At 47.6% G+C, this 27314-nt stretch overlaps 1 protein-coding gene across 2 annotated transcripts; it reads right to left on the reverse strand.

Annotated features, from left to right (window-relative positions):
* On the reverse strand, positions 1–27242 carry LOC115316212 (homeobox protein ARX). 2 transcript variants are annotated; one of them, XM_029975568.4, is made up of 5 exons: positions 27072–27242; positions 23727–23871; positions 15839–16004; positions 3408–3576; positions 1–414 (listed from the first exon to the last, which is right to left on the reverse strand). In XM_029975568.4, the coding sequence occupies exons 1-5, from the start codon at positions 27229–27231 to the stop codon at positions 77–79; spliced, it is 978 nt and encodes a 325-aa protein (XP_029831428.3). In that variant the 5' UTR covers positions 27232–27242; the 3' UTR covers positions 1–76. The 2 variants fall into 2 exon arrangements, with proteins under 2 accessions (XP_029831428.3, XP_042149946.1); XM_042294012.1 differs by lacking the exon at positions 27072–27242 and having other exon boundaries at positions 23727–24080.
* Positions 27243–27314: the final 72 nt, after the last annotated feature.

Here is a 27314-nt window from a genome sequence, read left to right on the forward strand (position 1 = left end):
TCAGTTCCAAAGGACACGGTTTATTCTTTCACTCGGTCAGTCACTATATAAGTTAAACCTACCCCGACACCTAGCGCTAGAGGTCGCTCTCGTGGACATCCGGAAAACACATCTCAACAAGCATGCTTTGTACGGAATCCGAGAGGCCGGATTCTCGCTCATTGCTGCAGACGACGGAAGATGGCGGCGTCAGTTCTTGAACCGCTGAGTCGAGGGCCATCTGAAGCAGGTCGGCGGCTTCTGGCCTGGGCTCCGGCGGCGCAGTGGGCATTCCCGCTGCCGGGGTCAGAGTGACGGAGGCCTGGTCAGACGCGTGTGTCCGAAAGGCGGAGGAAGCCAAGCTTGAAGCATCGTTCGGAAGCTCCACGGGTGGGCCTTCGCTCGAATCCGCGTAGGTTTCGCCCGTGTAGCTGTCTGCAAAGAACAGTACTCACGGTTGATTTTACCACCGTTCAATAAAAGCCGTATAGTCACAATGCCCACGCGTCCTACAGAAGACACGCTGAGCAGAGGGGGGGGGGGGGGGGGGGGGGGAGGGGGGGGGGTTGCGGTTACCGAGTGGGCTGCGTAATGCACGTTAAAGACCTCAGGCTACCGGTTGTACTGCACTGGCTAAATTTCACATCTGCAGCTGAGGGACTCGTCGCCAGTTAAGGCAGACCAGGTTCTATACTGTATAAACATACACACAACCCAATCTTTTTCCTCTGGGTTTTGCAGCGCGAGCTTTCGCTCCCCGTCTTCCGAGGTGGTGCACGCTAGCCCACTCGGCCACTGACCCCCTCATTGCGCGTTCACTGCGCTCTCTCTATGATGCCCTTTGATTGGAGTTCCTTGCCTTCCGATGCGCCAAAGACGCATTTTAGAACATTTGCTCGCCGTATTTACTTAAAATAATTGTTGTGCACTATTTTTTTTTCTTGCACTTTTGTCTTAACTAGGACCACTTTCATACGCACCGCGAAACCAGCGGATACAGTTGTTTGTTGCAGACACCACGAAAACGACATCTGCGCCGCAACAAAAAAGAGAACTAGTACATGCGCATTCTCTCTTTCGTTTAACCTCCGCTGTAGTAGTAGTACAGAAGGAGCATTGAAAATAGAAACGTATGGGAGCGATAACCGCGCCAGTAGCATACAACACCTAACAATTTTTTTTTTTTTTCGTTTATTACGCGTGCACACATTAGTGGTCGGGAGGCGCGCTTTGCTGCCTGGCGCAGATCTGACGTCACGCTGCTGCGGTGGCGCTGCTGTCGGCACAGCGCATTAGAGAGCTTGTATCTCAGAGAGCGTCCAACCACTCGACCGCGGTCACGTGGTTTATAGGCCGCGTTTGCAATACGAGCTGCGAGGAGGTGCCGAAAGCGTTGATCGTCTGCAAACGTCTCCGCCTTTACACCCGTTTTTCCTCCTCGCCACCCCACAACACAACGCATGCGCGCTTGCGATCAACCTCAGCAGGAGGAGTGAACTATTGAATTGCCAACGGTCCCCCATGATCTGAGATGAACCCTCTCTACAATCTATCTAGAGACCTTTGCAATATCGCCTTCTGCGCGCTGCCATCTTTGTGTTCTGGGCTGTGGAACGCCTTCTGAGCATGCGCTGTTGCTCTGCTGTGTAGTAGATTAGACCTTGCGCATGCGTCCACAGCTCAGTGACTCAGCATTCTTCACCCGGGCGATAGGCGATGCGAAGGTCTATAAGCTCTCTGCAGCGCATTAGTGTGCTTAGATATGAAAGTGTTTCTAACTGCTCCATTGGGGTCACGCGGTTTGATGGGTCGCGTTAGGCAATGAGGGTAGAAACCGAGGGTGAGGGGGAGACAAGAGTGCGCGGGGATGCCAGGGCTCCAAACTCCGGATGGAATGATGGGTAGAGGCAAATCTAGCTGCCCTTACCTCTACCATAGCCTCCGCTGTACTCACAAGTCCTGGCAGTTCGACGACGGAGCCATAGAGTGTTCCGTCGCAGATTTGGAGCGCGAGGATTTGGTGGCACAGGGCATTTCTCGGGGAACCTGGACGTCAGCACCCAGCTTTTTGCAGCGGCGAGTACCCGAAACATGGTTTTCAAACCTGACGAGAAAAGAAGCGGTAGCGCGAGGAACGCGAGCTGCACGAGCGGACATTCCATCGCTCGGGACAAGTGTGTTTCGGCGTCTCGCCGCAGCGGGGCTCCCGTCACGTGGCTCTCCTTTCATTCGTTGTCTGCCACTCTACGTTTTCAACTTCGGCGGCTGCTTCTCGAGGCGATCTGCCAGGCTTTGTCAGTATAGAGGAGGCTATGCCTCTACGCACTTTTCGAACGCATTCAAACACCGAACGCCGGCGGCCAGCGTCCGGCGTTGGCATTCGAACGCGTCTGTACAGTGAGTAGAGACAGCACTGCTCTGAGTAGAGACAAAGGCATCTAGCTACTAACTAATGAATCCATCTATACTTCGTCTCACCCTAGCATGGACTAACCGCGAAGGCTGTGCTAGCGCGAGCGGCCAGCCCTGACTGCCTTCAGTAGATCACTTGCTGCACGAGCGCTCGTGCAGCCGCCGCGGCTTCATTCAAAGCGACTAGCTCGCGCTTTTAGCACGCGCGGCTAACAATAGTCCATACTAAGGTGAGACGAAGTATAGACGCTTTACACACGCGCCAGAATACAGCCGCCATTACTGACCTTCTCTTGTTTTACCGAGATACCGAGCCACTGAAATTGGTGTGGACGAGCCTCCACAAAGGCCAATGCTGGGGAGCAAGACAGAATAAAATCTAAGATGTCAATAACCTGGCCTGCTATGGCAATAATGGAGTGAAGTGAACGTAATAAGGGGGAACAAAAACTGAAGGTCAGTTATGGCGGCGCCCATGCACAGCTGCTGCAAAGCGTCTATAGAGCTCGGTCCTATGGCGTCCTCGCCCGCGCTCGTCTCCTCTCCCCGCCGGTATTGTCGACGTGCGCGATCGAAAGCGTCGCTGTGATCGGTCTTCCACGATTGGCCAAATGCTGACTATGACGTCAGCAAAAAAAAATTCTTTTCGAAGGAAATAAGAGGAATGGAAGAACTTCAATTTTTGCGGTGTTGGCAACCTTGGTTTCAGAGTGCAATGATTTCAAGCTTCCACCATGCTCATCACAAACACCACCAAACTTGTTGCTCGCGAGGTAATGACGACACGAGAGGAAATCATAGGAGGCCGCCACCGACACATCTCGCCGCAAATCCCAAGTAAAATTTCGACACCCTCCTGGTTTTGTTCCGAAGCCTCTCCCTTTTTCCACCGTGCCCGCGACCATATACTTGAAATCTAGGAACACGCTTTATATGGTGTCTCCACCAATCTCAAAGAAAGCGAGGTGTCAACAACTATGCCACGCGTAGTAAACCTTGCCAGCTGACAGTCATACTTAGGAATCCCTTGAGCACGTCCATCCCAAGACTTCCTATTGCCTCCAGGGACCCGGCGTCAGCGCTGCCTTCCCCGAGAAAATTGGCTTCGGCCAGGAGACTTGAGAGTCGCTTGGCGTCGTGGCGTTCCTGCTTGCGGTGCTTGGCTCTCCGATTCTGGAACCACACCTGCCCGAGAAGGAAACGCAAAACGCCGACGAACTGAGTCTTAATCTTGAAATTGAGAGTTTAAGAAACACTTTTTTAGCGTCGGGATTCGTTCTTTTCTGTTGTTGTCGGCTACTTGAGTGATGTGATTGGTCTCAGTCATTATGGAGCAGCGCCTTTTGGATCACAAAAAGGAACGCTTGCAGCAGAAGCACACATTTAATTTTCATTCATACCGAAAACAGCGACCATGATTGGAATATCCAGCACCATTTTCCGCCGCTCTTGCTGTAAGCTTGAAATTTTATGCTATTCTGCTCAATTTGGCTACCTCAACATTTGCTTTAGTCGCAGAACCCTACAGAGCTCTTACCGGCACAACCCTGCCGCATAAACAGGGACCAACTGCGACAGCGTTGCCCCGCTTCAGTGAACCGATCTACCAGACCTTGACCTCGGACGCTGAAAGAGATACCGCCGCGACTACGAGCCACATTTCGGCAGCGGAGACGCGTCAACCACTACAAGGACTGCAATTGACGGCTAACGACCTCATCCTCAATGATGACGTTCCATGGAAGAAACAATGCGTGAATCTCTTCCCGGAACAAATGTACGAGGAGAGAACAACCAACTTATCGTTTTATAACGGCAATCTTGGAGACGAAGACGACTTCGCTCAAGTCACAGTGCGGAAAATCGTCCCGCTGGAATCCCACTGATCGTCAAGCCAAAACAAACTGGAACCTAATTTTGGAAAACCAACCGTAACAGAACAGCAAAGGAAATCGTGACGGTGTCACAAGAGAAGTTATTAGCACCACGCATAAGGAAAAATGGCACACTAACGGTAAACACGGCGACGTTGAACTCAACGAACGGACTTCTTATGATGAAATCTCTTGTTGGAACCGACCTGACAGTGACCGTGCCCGAGTCATACACACGCAATGTTTGCAAAGTCAACAACATTCCTGTCTAACACTCAGGCTACGAACTGCTAGACTACCTCAAAGACGCTGGTGGCATTGCAGTCCAGCGAAAAATTGCATATTCAAGTAAAGAAGACGGCAGCATGGGGGCTACAGCCAACAGAAAGTGTCCTGCTTCACTTTCCACGGAATCAACCGATGCGTGCACGGGTCCTACTCGCCTTCACCAGTCATCCTGTGATGGAGTACTTTGAGACCCCGGTACTGTGCTGTCGATGCCAACGACATCCATGGGCACCTCGCAAGACAATGTCACGACCAACAGAGATGCAAGGTGTGCGCTGGACCACACAGCTAGAAGGACTGCATGGACAAAACTAATCCAAAGTGTGCAAATTGTGGAGGCAATCACTGCTCTTCGTTTTCACGCTGTCCTCACAAAGGTAGCAGCTGCAGCCAGAAAGCATGCAATCCTGAACGGACCAATACAAAATAATCGTTCTTCTTTCCTAGAGGTCACCTGCCCCCCTCCCTCCCTGCCTCCTCCACCACCTTTTCCCCCACCTCCACTTCCCCCTCGTCCCTCTACATCAACATAGAAGACACAAGTATCTCAACAGCCTCAACGGTCGCAGTATTCTGACGTGCTAAAACGCCAACTAAACGCCCAGATCAAGTTCAGGACTCCATCGCACCTAAACTCTACGATTCCTAGTCAAACGAACCCAATAGACCAAACATCAAACCTCTCCGTTATACCAGCACTCCGCACACAAAAGCGTTATATGAGCCGACGCGATAATCATGAGGATTACTTTGAGACACGGAAATCGATCGACGCCACGCATTTGCTGGTATACCGATGCTTTTTCACGGCTCTAAGGGCCATACTCAGCACCGTGCCCGCGGCCAACTATCTTCCGGAGGTAACAGCACTATTCGCCATGGAAAGATTACTTAAGTCATCACAAACACCGATGAATGAAGAGTATTCTAATGCCTAATTTCTACAGTCACATAGGAGTGTTTAAGTGTTTCGATATGTTTCAATATTGATTTTGATAGTCTAATTTTCAAGGACCTGCGCTTATATTTTTGTGCGTGATTTTTTATTTTCATTTTATGTTCTACACTTGAGTGAACCTTGGTTTGTAGAAATGTGTTCAACCGTAGATGTGCAACGGTTTCACTGTATACTTTGCCTTTTCTGTATTTTATCCCCATTCTTGCTGCTGACCTGTGTCAGGGGCCCGAGGACCAGTCAAGTTGCATACTGCAGCTTTTTTTCCCTTTGGGGCCTCCATCATTAGATGGATGGAAAATAAAGTTATTATTATTATTCTATTATTGAATGCCAACGGATTACGGCAAATATCTGGTGATTTTCGTAAATTTCTTAAACAGAACACTATACCGATACTTGCATTAACCGAAGCTCGCGTGGACGATTACTTTTGCCTCTTAAACTACTTGCACTACCAATCATCTCGTCAAAAAGGTAGTTGGTAGATCTGGTATCAGTGCATCTACTCTCATCGACAAAAGAGATCTCAGAATTTGTCGCCTGCAAGGTTTGGTGTGGTAATTGCCTGCACTTACTGTTGTGAGCGTGTACATTGAACCTCAAACTCCAATAACTTCATTTGGATTCTCTGGAATATTTCGTCGCGTATATGCTGCTTTTAAAATATGTGGAGACTTCAATAGACACCACACAATGCGGGGAAGTGACCACTGCGATTGACGTGGAATTGTCATTGCCGAGTATTTGGACAAGTACAACATTTGCGTCCTTAACGACGGATCACCAACCTTTGTTCGTGGCCCTACCTATTGCAGCTGTTTAGACCTGACCCTATGTTTTCCAGACATTTCACCTCAAGTGACATGTATGCCAGGGAGGAAAGCACGATGTCGCCACCATTTTCCCATTCTCGTGCAACACCCTCTTCTTAATATTCGTGGCCGGCAACATCGAGCGCGCGTAACAAATTGCCAGATGTTCAGACATTTAAACACTTTGAATCTTGGGGATTTGAAAGAGCCCGATGAATTTGAAAACTCGATTTTGCTTAGTTACGAACGAGCAACGCGTTTTGTACCTGTCCCCGACGGACATGTTGGTGTTAATAAAATAATACGAAAAGCTACGTGCAGAAAGACGAAGAGCAGAACGCCCTAGAAGATCAGGTAAGATTGAAGACTATAACCATGCCCAACATATTCACAAGGTTATGTGTCGAGAGCTTCAAATTCTTTCAGTCCGCCGATGGAGGCAGTTTTAGCGGTAATCTGACCTTCTTCACACCGATTCCTATAGATATAAAAAATACTTCGTTTTCTTTGCACGCCTGATATGACAAAACAACTTTTCCGCGCGTTAGCTCTTCTGAATTAAGGGTACATCGAAAGCGACAACCGCGGATGAATTTTGCGCTCTGTTAGCGCAACAATGCGACTTGTTAACAACTTTCCATACACTGTTAGCAAAAATAACACGCCCAGACGTGTAAACCGTTGTCCCATAGCGGACACGTCGAAACGTGTTCGTTCTACACGAGGCCATCTGTGTTTTTCGTCTACACATGAGGTGCTGTGTAAACTTAACACGCTACACCGTGTCTGCCTTCCGCAAAACCGTTTCGAGCGTGTTCCTGAAACATGGCGGCCAGCGGCCGAGAACAGGCGAGACGAGCCCAGCGAGCCGCGCCTTTCAGCCGAATTGAAAGCACACAGGGCGCGTTAGTTCTCGTTCGATGTCTTTTATACACAGTAAAGTCTCCAAGCGGCGGACGTAGCTACTTGCAAAGGTACGTACGTGCGTTGTCGGCGGTCGGCGGCGTCAGTAGCTTCAACAAGCCGCTAAACAAAAAAAAAAAAAAAAACGAATGCCGTACTTACATAGATAAATAGCTTGAGCAAACTATTTAGAATCGGGCGGTAACTTGCGCCACCTATCGAGATTTCTAGCAGCCCGTTTTTAAAAAAAAAAAAAGACGAGTCCGTTAACACTGCGAACGACCACGACTACACAGCAACCCTACATACAACGCAGGCAACACAGCACACAGCTACACAGCACCAACATGTACACAAACACAACAACCGACACTACGCCCGACACTTCCTACTCGATACCTATTCCTCCCCGCGGCGCATATAAGCTTGACATGTGCGGGTGAGCTCTTTGGTCGCTGACCATTACAGATTTATAGAAGAATACGCAAAACACGGCGCAATGGACAGCCGTGTGTTAGTACTGTTTGCATTTAAAAAGTATGGAGGCAAAATCTATAATGTTAGTCCGTTGCAATAAATAACGATATGTTAACAATAAATCTTAAACCGGTCATGAAAAAGTTCAAATTTTTGTTATTTTCTTGCATGACCAGTGTTATGAGCAGTCCGACTAGCTTGAATCAGATAGGAAAACAAATTATTGGGATTTTGTCATTACGTAAACAATAATAAATGAAAATGATCCTTGCGCAAAGCATTTTTTATATATTTTTGTGAAGGACATCCGGACATCCGCCCAACACTTTACTTCCGCTAGTTGCAGCAGTTGCAGTACGGGAGCAGACGCCTTCACTTTTGGGGCGTTTTGATGCAGTTTGTTGTCGTATGTCGTGTCGGTGTTGAGAAGAGCGATGGGGCTCGGGAGTTTGTGACCGGTGTTATTCGTGGACACAGGTGTGGGGCGCTGATGCGTCTTTTTTTTTTTTTATACTGCCACCACCCCGAAAGTTGAAGATACACGGGCCCGTAGCAGTGCATTATGCTGAATCGCGAGCTCCTTCTCTGTTGACGTCGCGTCGCTTTCCTGGTACCACTCGTGGATACTGCAAGCGTTTAAACAGTGTGCACCGTCTCGCCTACATCCCCGGTGACGTACTCGACCTGTTGAAACTTATTGCTTCCGTCATTTTAGAGTACGCAAAGCAGTTATCTCGTTGGTCTGGTTTCGGTTATAAAAGCAAGGCAAAACGCTCGTAGTTCCCGCCCTCAGTACACGTTGGACATCTTCCACACTTTGACACCGGATAACTGAATGAACGAGGATTTACATTCACTTCCGAGGTTACTCTCGCCGCTTCCTCACCGTTGAGCAGCAGGATGAGCTGGCGACAAGCCGCGGATGAAAGGCTTGAGCATCAACAGCCCAAGCGCACTCGTGCCGATGCGGGCGACGCGGGTTTCTGTCAACCGGGAGGCCAGCACAAACCGTGACCATTCCAGCTCTTCGTCATGACACGGTGTTGCAGAGAGCAGGGTAAAATACAGCTACACGGATCATCGAAGCAAACGACTGCTATCTTAAATCTTGGCTTGTGATTGCGCCTTTGTAGTAGATCATCTTATTCGTTTTGCTGGAGAGACGCAAACGACGGGCATAACAAAATCGCTTGCATATTCCGCATATCTCACAAAAGCATTTACCCTGTCACCTTGCCAAAAGCGCGAAACACGGAGTCCGCACCGTCCTAAGCTTTCCGTTTTTTTACCTGCTTTAGAGCAGTTTGTACCTGCTAGTAGATATGCCTAATGAAACTCAAACAGGGCAGTGCCAGAGAGAAAGAGACAAAGTTGAGAAAGCTTGCTCGCTCTCCAATTTCTCAACTCTCAAGTGATTGTACCATAATAAATGCACCAACGCGTCTTGCAAAATAAAAAAAGAGCACTACGTTCACAACATAAAAAAATGGTCTCAGTACATGCATCTGTGGGCAGGTAGGAAACCTTGCCCTAATTTATTCACGCCGCATGATTGGCGCAACAAACTCGTTGCAGGACCGAATCATTTACTCGAGAGGTGTGCGTCGCTATGCAAACGCAGTCCAACACGAAGCATAAAAAACGGCAGATTTAAGACAACAATCCGGAGTCCATTATTCAATTAAAACAACGTAATTTTGTTGAAAACGCCCGCTGCTTCTTACTCACGGCATGTGTCAGGATACTTCCACAGTTTGAAACGGAACGAAGGAAGATTTACTTTTAAAAACGCTCGCTGCGTCCTCCAGGACCAGCTGGACCGGATCAGCTGACGACGACGGGACTGTACCCGTTGAACCTCCACCACGCAACAAACAATTTGCGCTCCGTGTTAAAAGCGTGGTTCAAACAGACCCGGAATACAAAGCACCGCACCACACACGACGAATGTTTCAGCTCTTTTTCGCATCGCCGGGTTGCACCAAACAGAACGAGATCGCCGAAGTTCACGCCGCGCTGTCGTGAACCTTGGCTTGTGGTTGCGAACTCGTGGATCCTGTGACTCCCTTCGCTTTCAAAGCACACACGACAATTACGAATGCTACTTTCCGTCTTCCAGGAACATCACAGGGGCACTTCTCTGGTCACGTCTTCACTGTGTGCTCGCAAACTCCGAAGCTCTATGCGAAGCTTCTCGCGTCCCGTCAAACCAAAACAGTAGCGGCGCCATGCGTACTTGCCAGATTTTCTCCGGTCCAACAAAAACAACGAAAGCCAACCCGCGCTTGCTTCCAGCGTACATCAGCGTTGCGCTTGCGCCGTGGCCAGATCGCTTGCAGTTGAAGGTTGAAGCAAAAACGAAACCAACTGCAATGTCACGTGTTCACATCGAGGACACGCTTTTTATATCGATTTTAACTGTTTGGAACGAATAATTAGACCCATAACTTTATTTGTGGTGTCTAAGAAACTGTTATCAGGACCCCTAAACTAAATACAAACATGAAGGTAAACATCTTCGACAGACGTCTGTCTGGTTGGGAAGTGATAATGGAAAAATATTTGACTCCAACCAAAAATTAAACTCGGACCCAACGTTTCAAAACCAGTTCGGTTTCTTCTTCAGGGGCGATTGATCTCGTGCGTGGGAGCAGCCTCGTCTTCTTTGGTGATACGAATATTTTCTAATCGCGCTTCCGCCTTGCCATCCAGTCTTTTTCTAATCACGTGTCGTAGTCCGCTCACATAAACAGATGGTAAGGTACCCATAGATCTGTTGATGTTTCCTGGTGTATTTTGGATGTGCCATGATTCAAGGTGATGTCTTTTTCGGAGATTGGTTTCAACATCAAGAACGGACGCGTTCGCGAAGTCTATCGGATGGTCAAAGGTGTCACAGTGCTCCGCAAGAGCACTGCGTTCTCGGTCGAATTTGCGTACATCGTTCTTGTGCTGGCGTAACCTTTGTGTGAAGTTCTTTGTTTCGCCGATATAAGATGCGGGACATTTTAAGCAGGGGATCCGGTAAACAATTCCCGGTGCTTTTTCCTTCGGGGGGCGATCTTTTGGTCTTGGCATGAACCGTCCAAGAGTGGATACCGGTTTGTGAGCCACGTGAATGCCTTCTTTTGCAAGCACCCGTGATAGTGCTTCGCTAGTACCCTGGACGTAGGGAACGCTGATGCGCGTGATGGGGCGATGCGGCGCAGCTCCCTTTGGTTGTGGGTTTTGGCGAGCGTGAACCGTACGTTTGGTGACTTGTCGGATGAATCTTGTCGGGTAGCCGTTCTTTCTCAAATCAGCGATCACACTCTTCCCCTCGCTTTTTCTGTCAGTTTCTGAAGAACAGATAACAGCCGCCCTGGACATGAGTGTTGCAACGACTGATGCCTTATGACTCGCTGGATGGTGCGACTTAAAATTAAGGTAGCGTCCGGTGTGAGTGGGCTTCCTGTACACCGAAAACTTCATCTCCTCCCCTTGCCTCTTCACCAGTACATCAAGGAATGGTAAACTGTTGTCCTTTTCCCGTTCCACGGTGAATTGGATGTCGGGCTCGATGGAGTTAAGGTGAGCCAGGAACTTGTCAACTTCTGATGTTTTCAATATACAAAAACAGTCGTCCACATAACGCATGAACACCTCAGGTTTGTTGGCAAAGGACTGTAGCGCTCGTTGTTCGATGCTTTCCATTGTCAAATTTGCAGTGGTGACAGATATGGACGCACCCATCGCAGTTCCGCTGGTTTGTTTGTAGAAGTCCCCTTTGAAGCAAAAGTAGGTGCCGCGGAGGCAAAAATCAAGAAGGCGGCACAGCTCGTCCACGCTGAGGCTGGTTCTGGTGCTGAGTTCGGAATCTGATTCGAGAACCGCTCTGGCTGTGGAGACTGCCAGGGGTACTGGAACGCTGGTAAAGAGGGACACGACATCGAACGACACCATGCTGTGTTCCCTGTTGACCTTCACTTCCGACATGCATTCAACGAAGTCACCGGCATTGCGGACAAAGGTGGAGGTTCTTCCAGTGAGAGGCGAAATTATCCGGTGTAAGTAGTTTAACAAGGCCCGGAGCGGAGAGGTGGTGAAATCTACTATGGGTCGCAGAGGAACGTTGATCTTATGAATCTTGGGCAGCCCATAGAAGCCCGGTGCAGAGCCATTCCTGCATATGAGCTGAAAGTAGAGGCCTTTTGAATCGGGGTGGTTCCTGAAAACATCTGCCAGAGTCTTGTTCAGGCCGTCTTGGACTTGGCGGGTTGGATCTTTCTTTAGCTTTTCATAAGCAGGACTGTCAAGGAGGTCTCCGACCTTACGCTCGTAAGCTTCCCGGTCTAGGACCACAGTCGCATTGCCCTTGTCCGCAGGCAGAATTACGATAGTGGTATCCGCCTGGAGCTCCCGCAGCGCTTTGCTTTCTTCTTTAGGCAGGTTATGATGTGGTTGAGAACGGAGTCTTGACAGAATACCTATTGCCTTAAGTCGAACTCCTTCACGAACGTCGGGATCCAGGTGGGAGATTCCGTCTTCTACGGCTGCGACCATTTTCGCCAGGGGGGGTCTTCCTGAGGTCATGTTGAAGTTGTGACCTTTCGCCAAAACATCCGTCTCGCAGTCAGAAAGTCGTTTAGATGAAAGATTCATTACAAAAGCGGTGGTGTCGCAGCTTTTGTTTGTCGTGCTTGCCTTTGATAGAATCGAAAGCTTCCTCTGCTGGGACGAACGTTGCTTCTTTTCGGCAGTGGCCGCGACGTTCCCAGCAAACAACTGCAGAGATGGTAGTACGTCTGGAATCTGATGTTCGAGCTTCCGACGTAGAAAAAATAGATCCAGTTCCTTTTTCTTTATGGTGGTATGGCATTCATGGATTCGGGCGTTGAGCAAACGATGTTCTGCTTGAGCCACGATCCGGTGTCCCTCTTGAGTGTGGACGAGACGCTTAAGACGTAGGCTTTGCGGAATCACGCTCATGTCTCGGCAGGTTTTTACTCAGCACCAGAACCAGCCTCAGCGTGGACGAGCTGTGCCGCCTTCTTGATTTTTGCCTCCGCGGCACCTACTTTTGCTTCAAAGGGGACTTCTACAAACAAACCAGCGGAACTGCGATGGGTGCGTCCATATCTGTCACCACTGCAAATTTGACAATGGAAAGCATCGAACAACGAGCGCTACAGTCCTTTGCCAACAAACCTGAGGTGTTCATGCGTTATGTGGACGACTGTTTTTGTATATTGAAAACATCAGAAGTTGACAAGTTCCTGGCTCACCTTAACTCCATCGAGCCCGACATCCAATTCACCGTGGAACGGGAAAAGGACAACAGTTTACCATTCCTTGATGTACTGGTGAAGAGGCAAGGGGAGGAGATGAAGTTTTCGGTGTACAGGAAGCCCACTCACACCGGACGCTACCTTAATTTTAAGTCGCACCATCCAGCGAGTCATAAGGCATCAGTCGTTGCAACACTCATGTCCAGGGCGGCTGTTATCTGTTCTTCAGAAACTGACAGAAAAAGCGAGGGGCAGAGTGTGATCGCTGATTTGAGAAAGAACGGCTACCCGACAAGATTCATCCGACAAGTCACCAAACGTACGGTTCACGCTCGCCAAAACCCACAACCAAAGGGAGCTGCGCCGCATCGCCCCATCACGCGCATCAGCGTTCCCTACGTCCAGGGTACTAGCGAAGCACTATCACGGGTGCTTGCAAAAGAAGGCATTCACGTGGCTCACAAACCGGTATCCACTCTTGGACGGTTCATGCCAAGACCAAAAGATCGCCCCCCGAAGGAAAAAGCACCGGGAATTGTTTACCGGATCCCCTGCTTAAAATGTCCCGCATCTTATATCGGCGAAACAAAGAACTTCACACAAAGGTTACGCCAGCACAAGAACGATGTACGCAAATTCGACCGAGAACGCAGTGCTCTTGCGGAGCACTGTGACACCTTTGACCATCCGATAGACTTCGCGAACGCGTCCGTTCTTGATGTTGAAACCAATCTCCGAAAAAGACATCACCTTGAATCATGGCACATCCAAAATACACCAGGAAACATCAACAGATCTATGGGTACCTTACCATCTGTTTATGTGAGCGGACTACGACACGTGATTAGAAAAAGACTGGATGGCAAGGCGGAAGCGCGATTAGAAAATATTCGTATCACCAAAGAAGACGAGGCTGCTCCCACGCACGAGATCAATCGCCCCTGAAGAAGAAACCGAACTGGTTTTGAAACGTTGGGTCCGAGTTTAATTTTTGGTTGGAGTCAAATATTTTTCCATTAAATACAAACATGCGCGACATGAGGGAAGCCGCATTGCCATCGACCAGAAGATGGCGGCGAGCACGGTAAGCGCGGGTTTCGCCAACGTCCTGCGACATGGCGCAATTGCTTTTGGTGCATATCTGTCTCCGAGACATGTTTCTTTCCGCGGCATTTGTCTCGACGGTCCTTTCTAAGTGTGTCCCCAAGCATTCCGGTGCTTCGATACCTGGCTATGCCGCGGTCGTCGCCGGGGGCAATGCGTTTTATCGAAGTCGGCTACACGGTTATGCGTGTATGACCGAACCAAAACAGGTTTTTTACAACCTCGCATGATTTCTGAACGAATTATCCGTTACTCATCGTGTAAATTTATGGTAATTTGTGTAAATAGCGTGTTTTTCACCCCAAATATTCGCCAAATACACGGGACTTGCTAACAGTGTAGAGTCCTCTATGCAACTTCCCAATACCGTTCTTCAAGGACGCAGGCTACTCGTACCCTCGCGAACGAGATACTACGAGTGCATTCAGAGCTAGATTATGAAATCAATATACGTGAAATTGATTGTGCTCTTCACAAAACCCGCAAATCTGTAGCTCTTGGTCCCGATAAGGTCACTTACGATGCACAGCAAATCTCGGCCCCGGGGCCACCAGCACTCGTCCTGAAGTAAACAGAGACGATACCGGAATCGTGGAAGCTGGCTAAAATAGTTCCACTCTTAAAACTTAGGAAATCACCACTGAGCGATTCCTTCCTTTCGGTGAGTTTAACCATGCAGTTGCGTCGGAAAGCTGCTCGAGACGATCATTTATCACCGCCTAGAGTGGTGATTGGAAACCAGTTAAGCGTTTCCCGAAGAGATTAACACTTTATTATTCCAAACGCTATGCACATCGGTAAGTAGACATTGTGTTAGCGACCGGTGCGCCTAAACCTGTGCACAGGGTGTGCGAAGGTAAACAAAAACAAATAATGACCGAATGGCCGGGGAAGTATGTTACTTATGGTTGACTATTGTCTTTGCTTGTTTTTGAGGATCTTCAGCGAGTAGCGCATACTCTAAAAGTCTTACCTCTTCCCCGTCCTAACTACACCTCCTAGATAACCCTAGGTGATGTTGTTCTCAGGGTGTTTTACAACATTTCATGCATTATAAGACTTTGAAAGTAAAGGTCGCTGCTAATTGTTTGACTGTTCAATGCCATCCTCCAGCGCGTATCACCCAGACAAAAAAATGATAAATCAATGTGCTGGGGGCTCATACGCGGCGTCTGGTATTTCCACAGGAGAGAGCTATTGCGCATGCGCAGCCTCGTTCCACAGTCCAAGGGGAAAAGATGGCAGCGCGCACAATGCAATAATTGGAAGTGAACAGGCGGCGCCTCAGTCGGCTGCTAGCCAGCGCGACCTGTGGCCAAAATACGCAACTTTAGGAAGGCCTAACAACAGAACGATTGGATAAGAGCGCTGCATCAGAGTTCGGCAGGCCACTCGGAGATTCGGGCTCGAGATCGGGGCCAATGACTGAGGGCACGCGGACCGTCTCAGTGTTGCAAAAATTGTCTATAAGGAGGCGCCCCCTTTGCCAAACCAAACATCATGGTCGACGGTCGGCGTGCAAGTTCGTCTGCTCTCTGCGTGCCTTGTGTGTTTCTTTGCACCTACGTGCTTGTTTTCTTTCACGGTCTTAACCAATAACAGCGCGCGCTTGGTAGCCTCGTCATCGCGCGTTTCCTGCGCGCCTTTTTGTTGCGTTTTGATTGGCTTGCTGCCTTTCCTTACGTTTCGATGCGCCGGAAACGCGTTCAGGAACACTTGCTCGCCGTATATAGAACGTACAGTGGAGGCTGACGCAGTGTTTACCTGAACCCTGGCTTCCGTGAGCTGTATCTTGCTTGCCAGCTCCTCTCTGGAGAAAACGTCAGGGTAGCGGCTTTGGTGGAAGGCTTTTTCCAGCTCTTCCAACTGGTATCCGGTGAAGGTGGTGCGGTAACGGCGCTGTTTCCGCCGCTCGCGCCGCTCACGCCCCCTGGGATAACCGCCGCGCGTTAGAAGAAAGAAAAATACCCCACGGCGTCCCTTTCCGTGCGGCGTTGTCAAGACTAGCCTAACTCTTTTTCCTTTTCTTTTTTCTCACAACGCTGTTAATTAAAGTAGTAGTTGTGTTTTTAAATTGAAAGGCCGTGTCACCCAAAAATAAAAGAAGCAAAGGTGGTTTATAAAAATTAAAAAAGAAAAAAAAAACACAATGGCAACCTATAAAAAAACACTGCGGAAAGGAATAAAGAGAAAAAAAAAGTATATATATAGGAACAAACTGGGAAAATACATGCATTTTTGTCTCGTTATTGGGGACAGTTCGCATTATGTACGATTTTTTGTGGAAACGAAGGTGTCCATATTAACGAGACATCACTGTATATATAGAGAAAGACAACAGTATGTTATCATCTTGTTATTTACTTAAAGTTGGTTCAAATACAGTTCTGATATACCCAACAAATGAGAAGCAGGATGGGGTCATGTGTTCACGCAGTAATGATGTAAGGTAGCCTTCACAATGTCGCGATAGAAAAGCTGACTGCCACGGAGCAGTTTCGCTCTTTTGCCAATACTTGTGAGTAAACAAACAGTTGTCATGCGTGCAAGTAAAATCTTTTTTACGAAACACAAAACGATGTGTGTATACATTAAGCGAAAAATTCGATTTTGGGTTTAATTGTGCCTTATTATTTCTGAATCTTTATATTTGACGTATAACAATGATTAGTGCCGGTTATGATCGCGAAATTAGCCAAATACGCATTTAGAGCCTCTAGCCAACCCAGAACGGCATAAATTCGAGCTTTTTTTTTTTTCTTTTTCGTGTGATTCTTTGAGTTGTGACGCCTCGCCCGCCATCACATTTACGTTTGACGAGTATAGGCCTAGCGGTCTCCTCTTCATTGCAGTCTTCTGTAGCTTTAATTTCTCACAGAAATTTATAAATAAAATATTATTTTTCGCACCGCGACAGAGATAGGTACACATCTATGTTAACATTCTAACACGTTCTTCATTTTTTTTTAATGTAATTTTGAGAAATTTTTATTGTTTATGCGCCAGGATTTCTGTCCTTCATATAGTTTTATCACTATCTGCTTCCTCATTTATTTCTTAGTAGTCGTGTATGATTAAGACACAAACTTTGCATAATGTGGAAGACAATGAAAGGTTCTACACGTGGTATTATTTTAAAAGATATACTAAACATAATCGACTAAAAAAAAAAAGAAATCCGCAATTTAGGTTACAGTTGTTCGCGGAGGCCTGTTTGGGGATTTTTACAAAGGTTGGAACGACGAATAATAAATAGTAGTCATAATGTCGTTTTCCTACATGCATATATATCACGATAAAAAAAATATAGAAGCTCTCTTTTGAATACTTTGAGATTCAGAGTGATTCAAAACGACACACACGACAATCGTCGAAACCTCGTCGTTCTTTCCTGCTTTTTTTTTATTTTTTTTCTCAGAAACTAAACATGCCAGGACATTAATATAAAAAGAATTGTTCTTCTTGGAAGATGCGCCACGTAATATAAAAAAGGTGAAGCAAAATAAAAAAAAAAAAAAAAATACGACTGCACTTCCTTACCTGAATCCAAATGAAACCGCCCATATATACTTTAGAATATATAGAAACATTTGTTTGCCCTTTGATTATGCGTTTTTGCTATTTTAATTACTTTAAAATGAAAACAAGCGTCTCACGCATTATCTTTCCGTGTTTATTACACTCAGTGATTTAAAAGGAGCAAACTAATTTATTTAGTTTGCTCCTTTGTCATGCTTTACGTGTGCACAAGGCCATGTTTTTTTCTGCATGTACATTGCATCGAGAACCTAAAAAAGAAAACGCAGGCTGTACCAAATGTAACACCAGATTTATAAAGAGAAGATTAAGCACCATAAACTGTAAACGTTCAATATCAATATAAAAAAAAAATCCCCTGGCGCATATTTTTTTTAAGAACATATATTGTACCCATTAAAATGTAATCGCACTTACGTATACAGGTCCCATGCACTGCCACCGTCAGGATGGAGAGTGAAAATCAAGATGATCTAAATCGAGATTTAGACCGCACCAGTTTAAAGGCCGACGAACAGACTCGAGATTCTGCAAGGCAGAAGATCCTCCTCACCATGGGGAAGGAGGAAACAGGCAACGGTAGACAGGGTAGAAGGGGGGAGAGGAGGAAACGAGGGAAAAGTGGAAAGCGCGAACTGGTCGTCGGTCTTTTAATATGATGATATAAATAAAATCTTCCCCGCAAAACTATCCGAAATATTTTTGTCTTTACCATTTGTCCATCATTCTGTTTTTCTATCAAAAAAGAAGGAAAATAGGCGGAAGGTGTTTCCACAAGTCTTCGCATACATAAGTTCAAAGTGGCATCTTTTTCAATTTGCTTAGGCACTACAGCATTCGAGCTTTCTCATTAACCGAAAAATCAAGCCGCGCTTGAGAAATACACATCAAGAATACAAAAAAAAAAAAAAAAAGTTCTGAGGTAAACTGTATTTTACGATGTAATTAACTTGTCAGTAAATTTTTGTTCCACTTCGCTCCCAATCATTGGGTAGATTGAAAAACAAACAGCCTGCCGGCCACGTCTAAAAATGTAGCAAAAAAAAAAGTCTTAGACAGGGTGTTTTAAATCATAATTCTGATTTAGATCAGATAACTCTGACTGAAATACTTAAAAGATTATTTATTTGATTAAACACAATCTTAATTTTTATCCACCCTTGCCTCCGCACACAAATCCCGTAGATCTCCCAAAAAGGCAATGCGTGGGATTTATATTAAAAAAAATTAATTAAGATGTCACTGATTAGACAACCATGCTTGATAACACGAAAAAATAAAAAAAAGGGTTTGCGTAATTATTATGAGCGCCTGACAAATTTTACATGGGCTTTTATTTCCTGCCTCCATTAAACTACTTGTGGTGCCACACCGTTTTATTCAATAGCATTCGTTTTATTATGTTTGTTAAATAATGGCAGAACCTCTTATGCCTTTGGGGAAGAAAAGGTTAGAGCGTACGGTGCTGTAATTCGACTACGCGCCAAAAGTTATAAGACATATGTCTAGCTTTTGTTGACAAGGTGAGCAGGTTACGTTGCACAAGGGCTTTCCTCAGGCTAGAAAAAGAAAAGGCTGGATGTTGAGGTTTTATTCTGTAGCCGCAACCTAGAAATCAGGCATTTACTTGGAAGAAAAAAATAATATCTGGGGTAAATATCGCGAGTACGCTGGGTTTATCCAGTGACTCACAAAAAAACAAATACGCTGGGTTTATCCAGTGACTTACAAAACAAAAAAAAAACCTCACAGCTCACAAAAACAAAAGGTGCGGTAAGTTACTTCCTCGTTTGTCTTTATGGTTGAATGTTCCTTGTTATTACCGCATAATAATCCAATAATTATCTAACGCAGGAGATACGAGGATTATAGCTCAGTCCAATTGGTCAAAGTGATTCCTCTATTAAAATACTTTTACTTGTGGGCAATTCACTCTTATTGCACTGCGCGACATTGTTCGCGTGAAAAAAAAAAAAAAACAATTGGCAATTTCTTCTTTCTTTTCTAGAAATTGAAAGCGCTGGTTATGTGTGGTGGAAAGTGGCCATTTTGGCCATCAACTTAAAGGGCGACCGACAGAATTGCCTTCTGCCAAGCAGAAAACCGGTTCCCCAGTTTCCCTCTTTCCGTTCTCTCTCGCCCTCTTCTCCCCTCCTCCCCCTTCAGGCGCGTGAGCTGCTCCCTGCAGAAAAGAGGAAGGTCTCCCCCTTTCTCGAGTGGAAAGGAGGAGCTGAGGGACAGTTCCCTTCTTTCTGACTGCTCGTCGGTCTTTAAAGCCCGACCTACAAAATGCTTTTCCGCAAGGTAGTGAAATCCTTTTCGCACCCTACCACCTTCCCCCTCTCCCACTGCTATCTCTACGGAGGGGGACTCCTTTTGTTGGGGATAAATGAGCCGGGCTAAGCTCCCGGCTTATCCGGCCCCAACATGCATCAACAAAAGGAGTTCCCCCGCCGTCAAGATAAGAGTGGGAGAGGGGAAAATGGGAAGGGTGGCAAGGAGGATTTTCCTATCTTGCGGACAACGATTTTGTAGATCGGCCTTTAAGCGGTAAAATATAGTACCCGCCAATAAGCTGGTTCACTCATCTGGGTTTGAGCGCGACCGAGTGAGTTTGCACCTCTTGACGCCGCTCACGGCTAGAAAATACACTGGCGCCATCTATCGATTCCGATCTGCGTATAGACCGTTTTACTGAAAGAGGGCGAGAGAGAAAAGGGGAAAGGGCTACCGGCGCTTTTCCCCTTTCTAATTGCGTAGAAAGAGTGAAAGTCCCGGATGAGAGGCTTCGCCGGTGTTGGGTGTCTGCTGTGCCCGAACTTCGTTCGCGCTTTCTTTCCTGTTTTAAACTCGCAAACTTAACTAGAGCCAGAGGCTTCGATGGCAACAGCCCCCCAGTCATCGGGACACCATTGCTGGGTCATAGGGTGCACGAGTAAAAACAGAGAGCATAGAATACTGTCCGAGGACATATGTAGCTTGCACGGAATCCGGCAAGGCGAGAGCGGCTGCAGTGTCTTTGAGCTCCATCGCTTTCCACATGACCCCTGTCTCCGGCGGCAGTGGATTGCGTCCGTAAAGCGTGTGGGCACCCTGGCGGCTCCCAAGCCAAGTTGCCCGACTGCGAGGCTCAAGCCGAACTTTTCCCGCGTGGCGGCGACGTCACGCCAGCCACGCGCACATCGGATGCGCCGCCTTGATAAGGCAGATCAGAGGCGGCGCACGGAGAGTCGCTGCCTGGACTCCGGCAGCGCCGGTAGCAATGTTAATCGTCTTGTCCATGTCCAATTAAATGTAGTTTCTTGTTGTTGAAACCGTTGGCTCCGTGTTATTCCTCCGGGTCGGGTATGCAGCAAGGCAAACCGACCACAATGGCGCCCAACCGTGGTATGCTACCCACTCGCAGGAATTTCACGGGGCTTGGTTTCTTCTTTCGGTAAGCCTTTTTCATATTCCCCGTGTTTCCTATCGTTGTTTCGTGCTTCCGTCACGTCCACGTTTGTTGTATTGGCGTGTTTGTGACCGTGTCTTTGTGAACGCGGCAATCGTTTTGCGCGCTTGTGTTGGGTTTTTGGGGGCGTTTCTTTTTTTTTTGTGCTTGCAGGAATGCTCACGCGGGAGCAGGAAGCCGCGATGGCCGCGGCAGCACAAATGAACCTGCTCACGAAGGTCACGGAGATGTGCGACTCCGTGATGCAGCGCCTGGCCCACACGCCTGGCCAGCAGGAGACCGCACCGCGAGAGCCCAGGCCACACTTGACTGTTCCGGTCTACATGGGGTACGACGACGTCAAGTCCGTGGCAGACTTCCTGGGCGAGCTGCAGACGTACCACCTTGCCTCCGGTGCCTCAGAAGCCTTCATCGTGGACCGGATTGTCCCGCTGGCGTTACAAGCCAGCGCCAGGTGCTGGTTGGGGTCACAGGCCCCCTTCGCCAGCCTGACGGACTTCCAGACAAGGCTTCGCGAAGAGTTCCTGCCTGCAGGCTACGCGACGCAGATTCTCCGAGAGCTCGAGGCAAGGACGCAGCACCCGGATGAAAGTCTGGTCCGGTACGTTCGGGTCATGCAAGAGCTCTTCAAGAGGGCGGACCCGAAGTCGCCGGAGTCGGACAGAGTAGCTCGGGTCAGAAGACAGTGTCACCCCAGGTACCACGTCTACCTGATCAACCGCACCTTTGAGACCCTTGAAGAGCTAGCCCGGGGCGCCCGCCTCATCGAGGAAGCTCTTCATGCCGAGCGGAACTACGAGCCGCCGCGCTCGTCAGCAGCCGCCGCGCTCGTCCAGCAGGCGCCGGCCGGACTTACAACGTCAGTCCGCCCAACAGCGCCATCCGCCCCCTGACGGCCACAACGTCTCCGTCATCGACATGCCGGACGAAGCTTGAGGGGGGGGGAAGTGTGGGCACCCTGGCGGCTCCCAAGCCAAGTTGCCCGACTGCGAGGCTCAAGCCGAACTTTTCCCGCGTGGCGGCGACGTCACGCCAGCCACGCGCACATCGGATGCGCCGCCTTGATAAGGCAGATCAGAGGCGGCGCACGGAGAGTCGCTGCCTGGACTCCGGCAGCGCCGGTAGCAATGTTAATCGTCTTGTCCATGTCCAATTAAATGTAGTTTCTTGTTGTTGAAACCGTTGGCTCCGTGTTATTCCTCCGGGTCGGGTATGCAGCAAGGCAAACCGACCACAAGCGAAAAGGCGCTTCCTCAAAGAAATCCTGTCGACTTCGCTCAGAACATTTCGTGAATATGGAGCGCGCACCAAGCGCTGTACCGCCGATGAACATGGGGTACGCTCGCAATGTGCGTGCGAGTTTTCTCATGATAACTGCTGTTTCAGCTTGTAAAATTTTGTAACTGAATTTATCTTGATAGTGATAATTTGCTGTGGTGACTGTCTCGATTTTATCATCTACAACACTTAGTTGAAGGCTCATTTCCGCCCCCGGGTGAGGCTGGAAATTGTTGAAAACGTAATTCTATTGTTCGTTTTTTTTGTTGTTTTTTTTAATCGCGATCTTTTGCGCGATACCAGGGAACCGGCAAAAGCGTCCTTGGAGTGCCGCTGGTGGGTTGTTTCCGTTGACTAAGGCGCTTTGAGGCGCTTGATAGTCGCTGCAGGGAACGTCTCGTGTGTTGCGATCTGCGTTTTCGAGTCCAGTGTGCATGTTTCTTTGTTTGAGTCAAGGCATGCGCCAGTGTGGCGACGGGGGGAACAGCGGCAGCGAACGTGCCAGCGATAGAAATTGGAGGTGAGTACCCAAAATATTGCATCAAATAGTAAGATAATTCGTGGCTGCTTGGAGGCTTTCTGCGGTTCGATAAAAGTACATCTGGAGCGTCTTCGTCGTTCATTCACAAGGAAATATAAGAACAGGAACACGAAGATAAAAACAGCAGAGCAAGACGATATGTAGCAGCTCCGGGCGTTTGCAAAGTTAATTGAGGTTCCCGTTTCGTGTATAACTTGTTGATTACAACTAAAAGCGGCTACGTTGAAATAGGCCCCATTGCAAGCAAAAATGTATAAATGATTCACCCTTTCCAGTCATGCGGAAAGCAATGGAGCTTAAAAACATTCCAGTCGTACTTGCCTTGCCGGATTCCATGCAAGCTACATGGGTCCTCGGACAGTATTCGACGCTTTCTGTCGTTATTCGTGCACCCTATCACCCAGCAATGGTGTCCCGATGACCGGGGGACTGTCACCATCGAAGACCATGACTCTAACTAAGTTTGGGCGTTTGAAACGTAAAGAAAAGCGCGAACGAAGTTGGGGCACTGCAGACGCCCAACACTGGCCAGGCCCCCTCATCCGGGACTTCCACTCTTCTACACAATCAGAAAGGAGGAAAGCACCGGTAGCCCTTTCCCCTTTTCTCTCTCGCTCTCAAAATGGCGCTACCCACGATAAAACGGTCTATGCTTCCTAATATTTTTAAGCATCTTTATCTTTCATCACGGGCTCGAAATAATTATGGCAACGTTATAGTCAGTTATTTTTCATAGATGGTGTATAAATGTGACATCGCAAGTAGCGATAAGGAGCGATTGCAGTACACTCGGTTACGCTCCAACGCCAATGTGTGAACAAATACTGATAAAGGACACCACACACCCGTTGAAGACTGAGCTAACTTCGTCGCTGACGTCGCACGTATTCCCATCGAAGTTCTCCGTCGCCGGGACTTTGAGCTCATCGAACGCCACATCTGCCAAGTCGGTGGACGCCACGCTGACATCGGTGTAGTCAAGATGTCCAGCTGTAAATGGGTTTATTGCACACATATCAATATCGAAAGCTTTCAAGACGTCGTCAAAGTTCCGGCTAACCAAAATAGGTAGCACCGTTTCCAAACTGAAAAAGGTGTGTGACGGTTGTCGCTTTGAAATATGACGTAGTTGAGTCGGGCAACAAAGATTACAGATTTTAAACATCGCCGGAGGAAACAAAAAAAGTATAGCCGGGATAAACAGAGATAATATAGCAAGGGTGAAGGCAAGCTGGTGAATGTTAACTATGTTGAATAAACCTGATACTGGGGCAGAAATTAACATATAAGTCGAAGGAACAGAAAACGTCGTCCCGTCCTTTTCTGTTCCTTCGACTTATATGTTCCTTTCTGCCCCAGTCTCAGGTTTATTCAACAAGGATAAACAGATTGAACTAGTTGTACGAACTCTTTAAATTCGAACGTTTCCCAAACGGCTAAGTCAAAATTTACCATAACGGCCGTAACGAAAAAAAAAAAAAAAAACTGTCTATAGTTACTGTTAGAGAAAGCGAATAAAAAAAAGAAAAGAAAACCACGGCATAGAGGTATTTTTGTTGTCCAGTGTCCAGCGTGAGCTTCGTGGACCTCAATAAAACTTTAGCATATCGTGACATTCAAGCACGCATGCGCAGCCAGGGCACGACAAACGAGAACGAGCGCGTGCGCGGGAAGGGCCTTTGAAATCATGGTTATACGAATCATGGTGATACCAAAAAAAAAAAAAAAAGGTACTGTAATATAGACTAAAACCCCGACACTATAGGGAGACCAGGGACAATACAACACGGGAGTCTCTGTTGAGACTTCCGATCATGTTCAACCATCACCATCACCCAACCAACCATTGTGCCTTCACTTTCTGTTTCTGGTATCGGGTCCTCAGAAGAAATGAAAGCCGCGTTGTTCTCGTCACAAAAATAACTACTTATCGTAGAGCGCTTACTCTTCGCCCAAATGTAGCGCTACCGCTAGCTGCACCACGCAGATGCCAAAGTTTCAGACGATATTTGGTTGAAAAGTTACCATACCGTACTGTTTCGTTTCAGCTGAAGACGAGACGCAGCGGATGCTACAGGCGCGAGCTCCGGGCTGCCAAGCTCGTGCAGTGCAACCACTGTTCAGGGCCACATCCTCGCGCTTGTAGCTTCGGTTGCGTCTGAAAACGAAGTACGCCCTTTTCGGAAATTTCGGGCTAACAAATGGCGGCGCACCAACCCCGCGGATACATGAAGATGAATGGAGTTCTCTGCAGGGAATAAGCCCCATTTTATGAATGAAAATTTCCGAAAATAGCTTATCTTTTCAATCATATAACGTGTGTTCCGAAACTTTGGCACCTGGTCCCAACCGCTAGCCCTATTTGGGCGAGAGACTGAGCGCTTGGTGATGCGAAGCTTACCATTGCAATAAGGGGAAAAAAACACACAGACGCACACACAAAACGCGCTTCTCTTTGATCTTACACACCCGTTATAAAACATTCAAGAGTGAAGGGCAATTCTACCAAGATTAGCCCATCTATAAAGAAATACGTCAATTCACTCCTACGCCGAGATGAAAACGGCTCCACAAAAGCCTTACTCTTGCGGACAATATACACTCTAAAAAAAAGTTTGTGCGTCTACTTTCACGCACAACACTCGGAGAGCCAATCACCGCAACTTACGGAGGCAACTCAGCGAAAAACGCAGTCTGAGTTGTGGCATTAAGCTGCAAAACGACACGCTTGCATTGCTTAATGTCACAACTCAGACTGCGTTTTTGCTCTGAACATATGTTTCGGCATTGTCATTCGGTGAGCTGCCTTCTGTAAGTTGCGGTGATTGGCTTTCCGAGTGTTGTACGGGAAAGCAGACGCAAAGGATTTTTTTAGAGTGATTTGAGCTGAAACACAAGATTCGTCCCTTTTATGCGCCTGTGGTTTCCACAAGCATTACTATCCATATCAATTTGTCAAGAGTTTCGAAGTATGGGACCTCAACCTTGCGCTCAATCCCTCGATCGGGCCACAGCTCTCTTTGATAGGTGGGCCAAAGAAGAATGAAGGTTAGCTTCAGATCATATTGTCCGCGATAGTACATCACAGACCAAAGATTACTGTACGCAGACAGGATGCCTTGGAGATAGCGTATTGTACTTTCTGGTTCCTTCGCGTTTGACGATTTATTAGGTCTGGTTAATGTAGAATAATGTTCGAAGCCTGTCATGTGCACATTTTGTCATATTATCTTGGTTTCATGAGGATCGTTTCATGGGCTTGTTAATAATCTTCGAGTAAAAGAAGCCTCGTCACTGGCTATACAACGTCCCCGAATCACAGTCTGGCAATAAAATAACTTGAACATGTTGTGGGAGATTTAATGAAGATGATCACTGCCCCAAGCTATTTCGCTCGTGCATTTGAACGCATGGTTTGATTAGAAGTATACTCTTACGTTTAATTTTTATATATTAGTAAAACAAAATAGGCGCACTGCAACTGCAAGTTCGCTGTATACTGCAAGACACAATAATGAGCTTTAATTGTACAACAAACAGTTTTGAACTATAATCAATTGTATTCTATTCTAAATGTGATGGAGAATCTATGTTGCACTATCCAAGCTATCATGCGCCTCCCACGCTGATAAGATTACTACCACTGCGTTTCTCTACAGAGCCGATAAGGGGGAGTTCCACCACGTTAATTCTGATCGAACGCCTTTCAGCAACGTCAAATTTATGCATGGTCAACTGGATGCGTGCCAGTGGTCCCAGCTGGCATATAAACGCTTTAAGCTTTAAACGTGAAAAAAAAGGGGTGGGGGCGTGTACACAGCTTAGAATTTAGTCTGCCTCAACGGGCGACTTGTCTCCCAGCTGTAGATGAGAAATTTAGCCAGTGCGGTACAACCGCTAGCCTGGGGTCTTTAATGTGCACCACGCAGTACTGATACGCGACTGCACGCCGGTATGCGATGCTCATCCAGATCGAAACGGGCAGAGGTGGGGATTGAGCCTATGATACCTGGATTCTGCAGCACGAGCTTTCGCTCAACGTGCTCCGCGCTGGTGTGCGTCACCGATCCCCCCCTTGAACGCAAAAGAAAACATTTCAACTCTAGTGTTTGTTCTACGCAGAATCCATTGCACATAGCAATTCCGCTTCTAAGCCGGCACGCTTAAACTACAACAACAGGGACGCTTACCTGAATACGTGTCAGGCGTCGCACCGTCGAATATTTCCTCGAACACGGAGTCCTGGATGCTCAGCGGGTTAAAACCGTCGGCCAGATCACAGCAAAAGTTCTCGGCAGTAGACGCGGGGTCCTCCATAAGGCCTATATAAAAGGCTTCCTGGTCCCCCATTGTCAACAACACTCTCTTCGGCAAACAAGCGGGACCTTGTGGGCGCAAAAAAAAAAGAAAAAAATCAAACCGCAGACACACGG

The sequence above is a fragment of the Ixodes scapularis genome, unplaced genomic scaffold (assembly GCF_016920785.2).
Source record: "Ixodes scapularis isolate PalLabHiFi unplaced genomic scaffold, ASM1692078v2 PGA_scaffold5__190_contigs__length_132052651, whole genome shotgun sequence".
NCBI lineage: Eukaryota > Metazoa > Arthropoda > Arachnida > Ixodida > Ixodidae > Ixodes > Ixodes scapularis.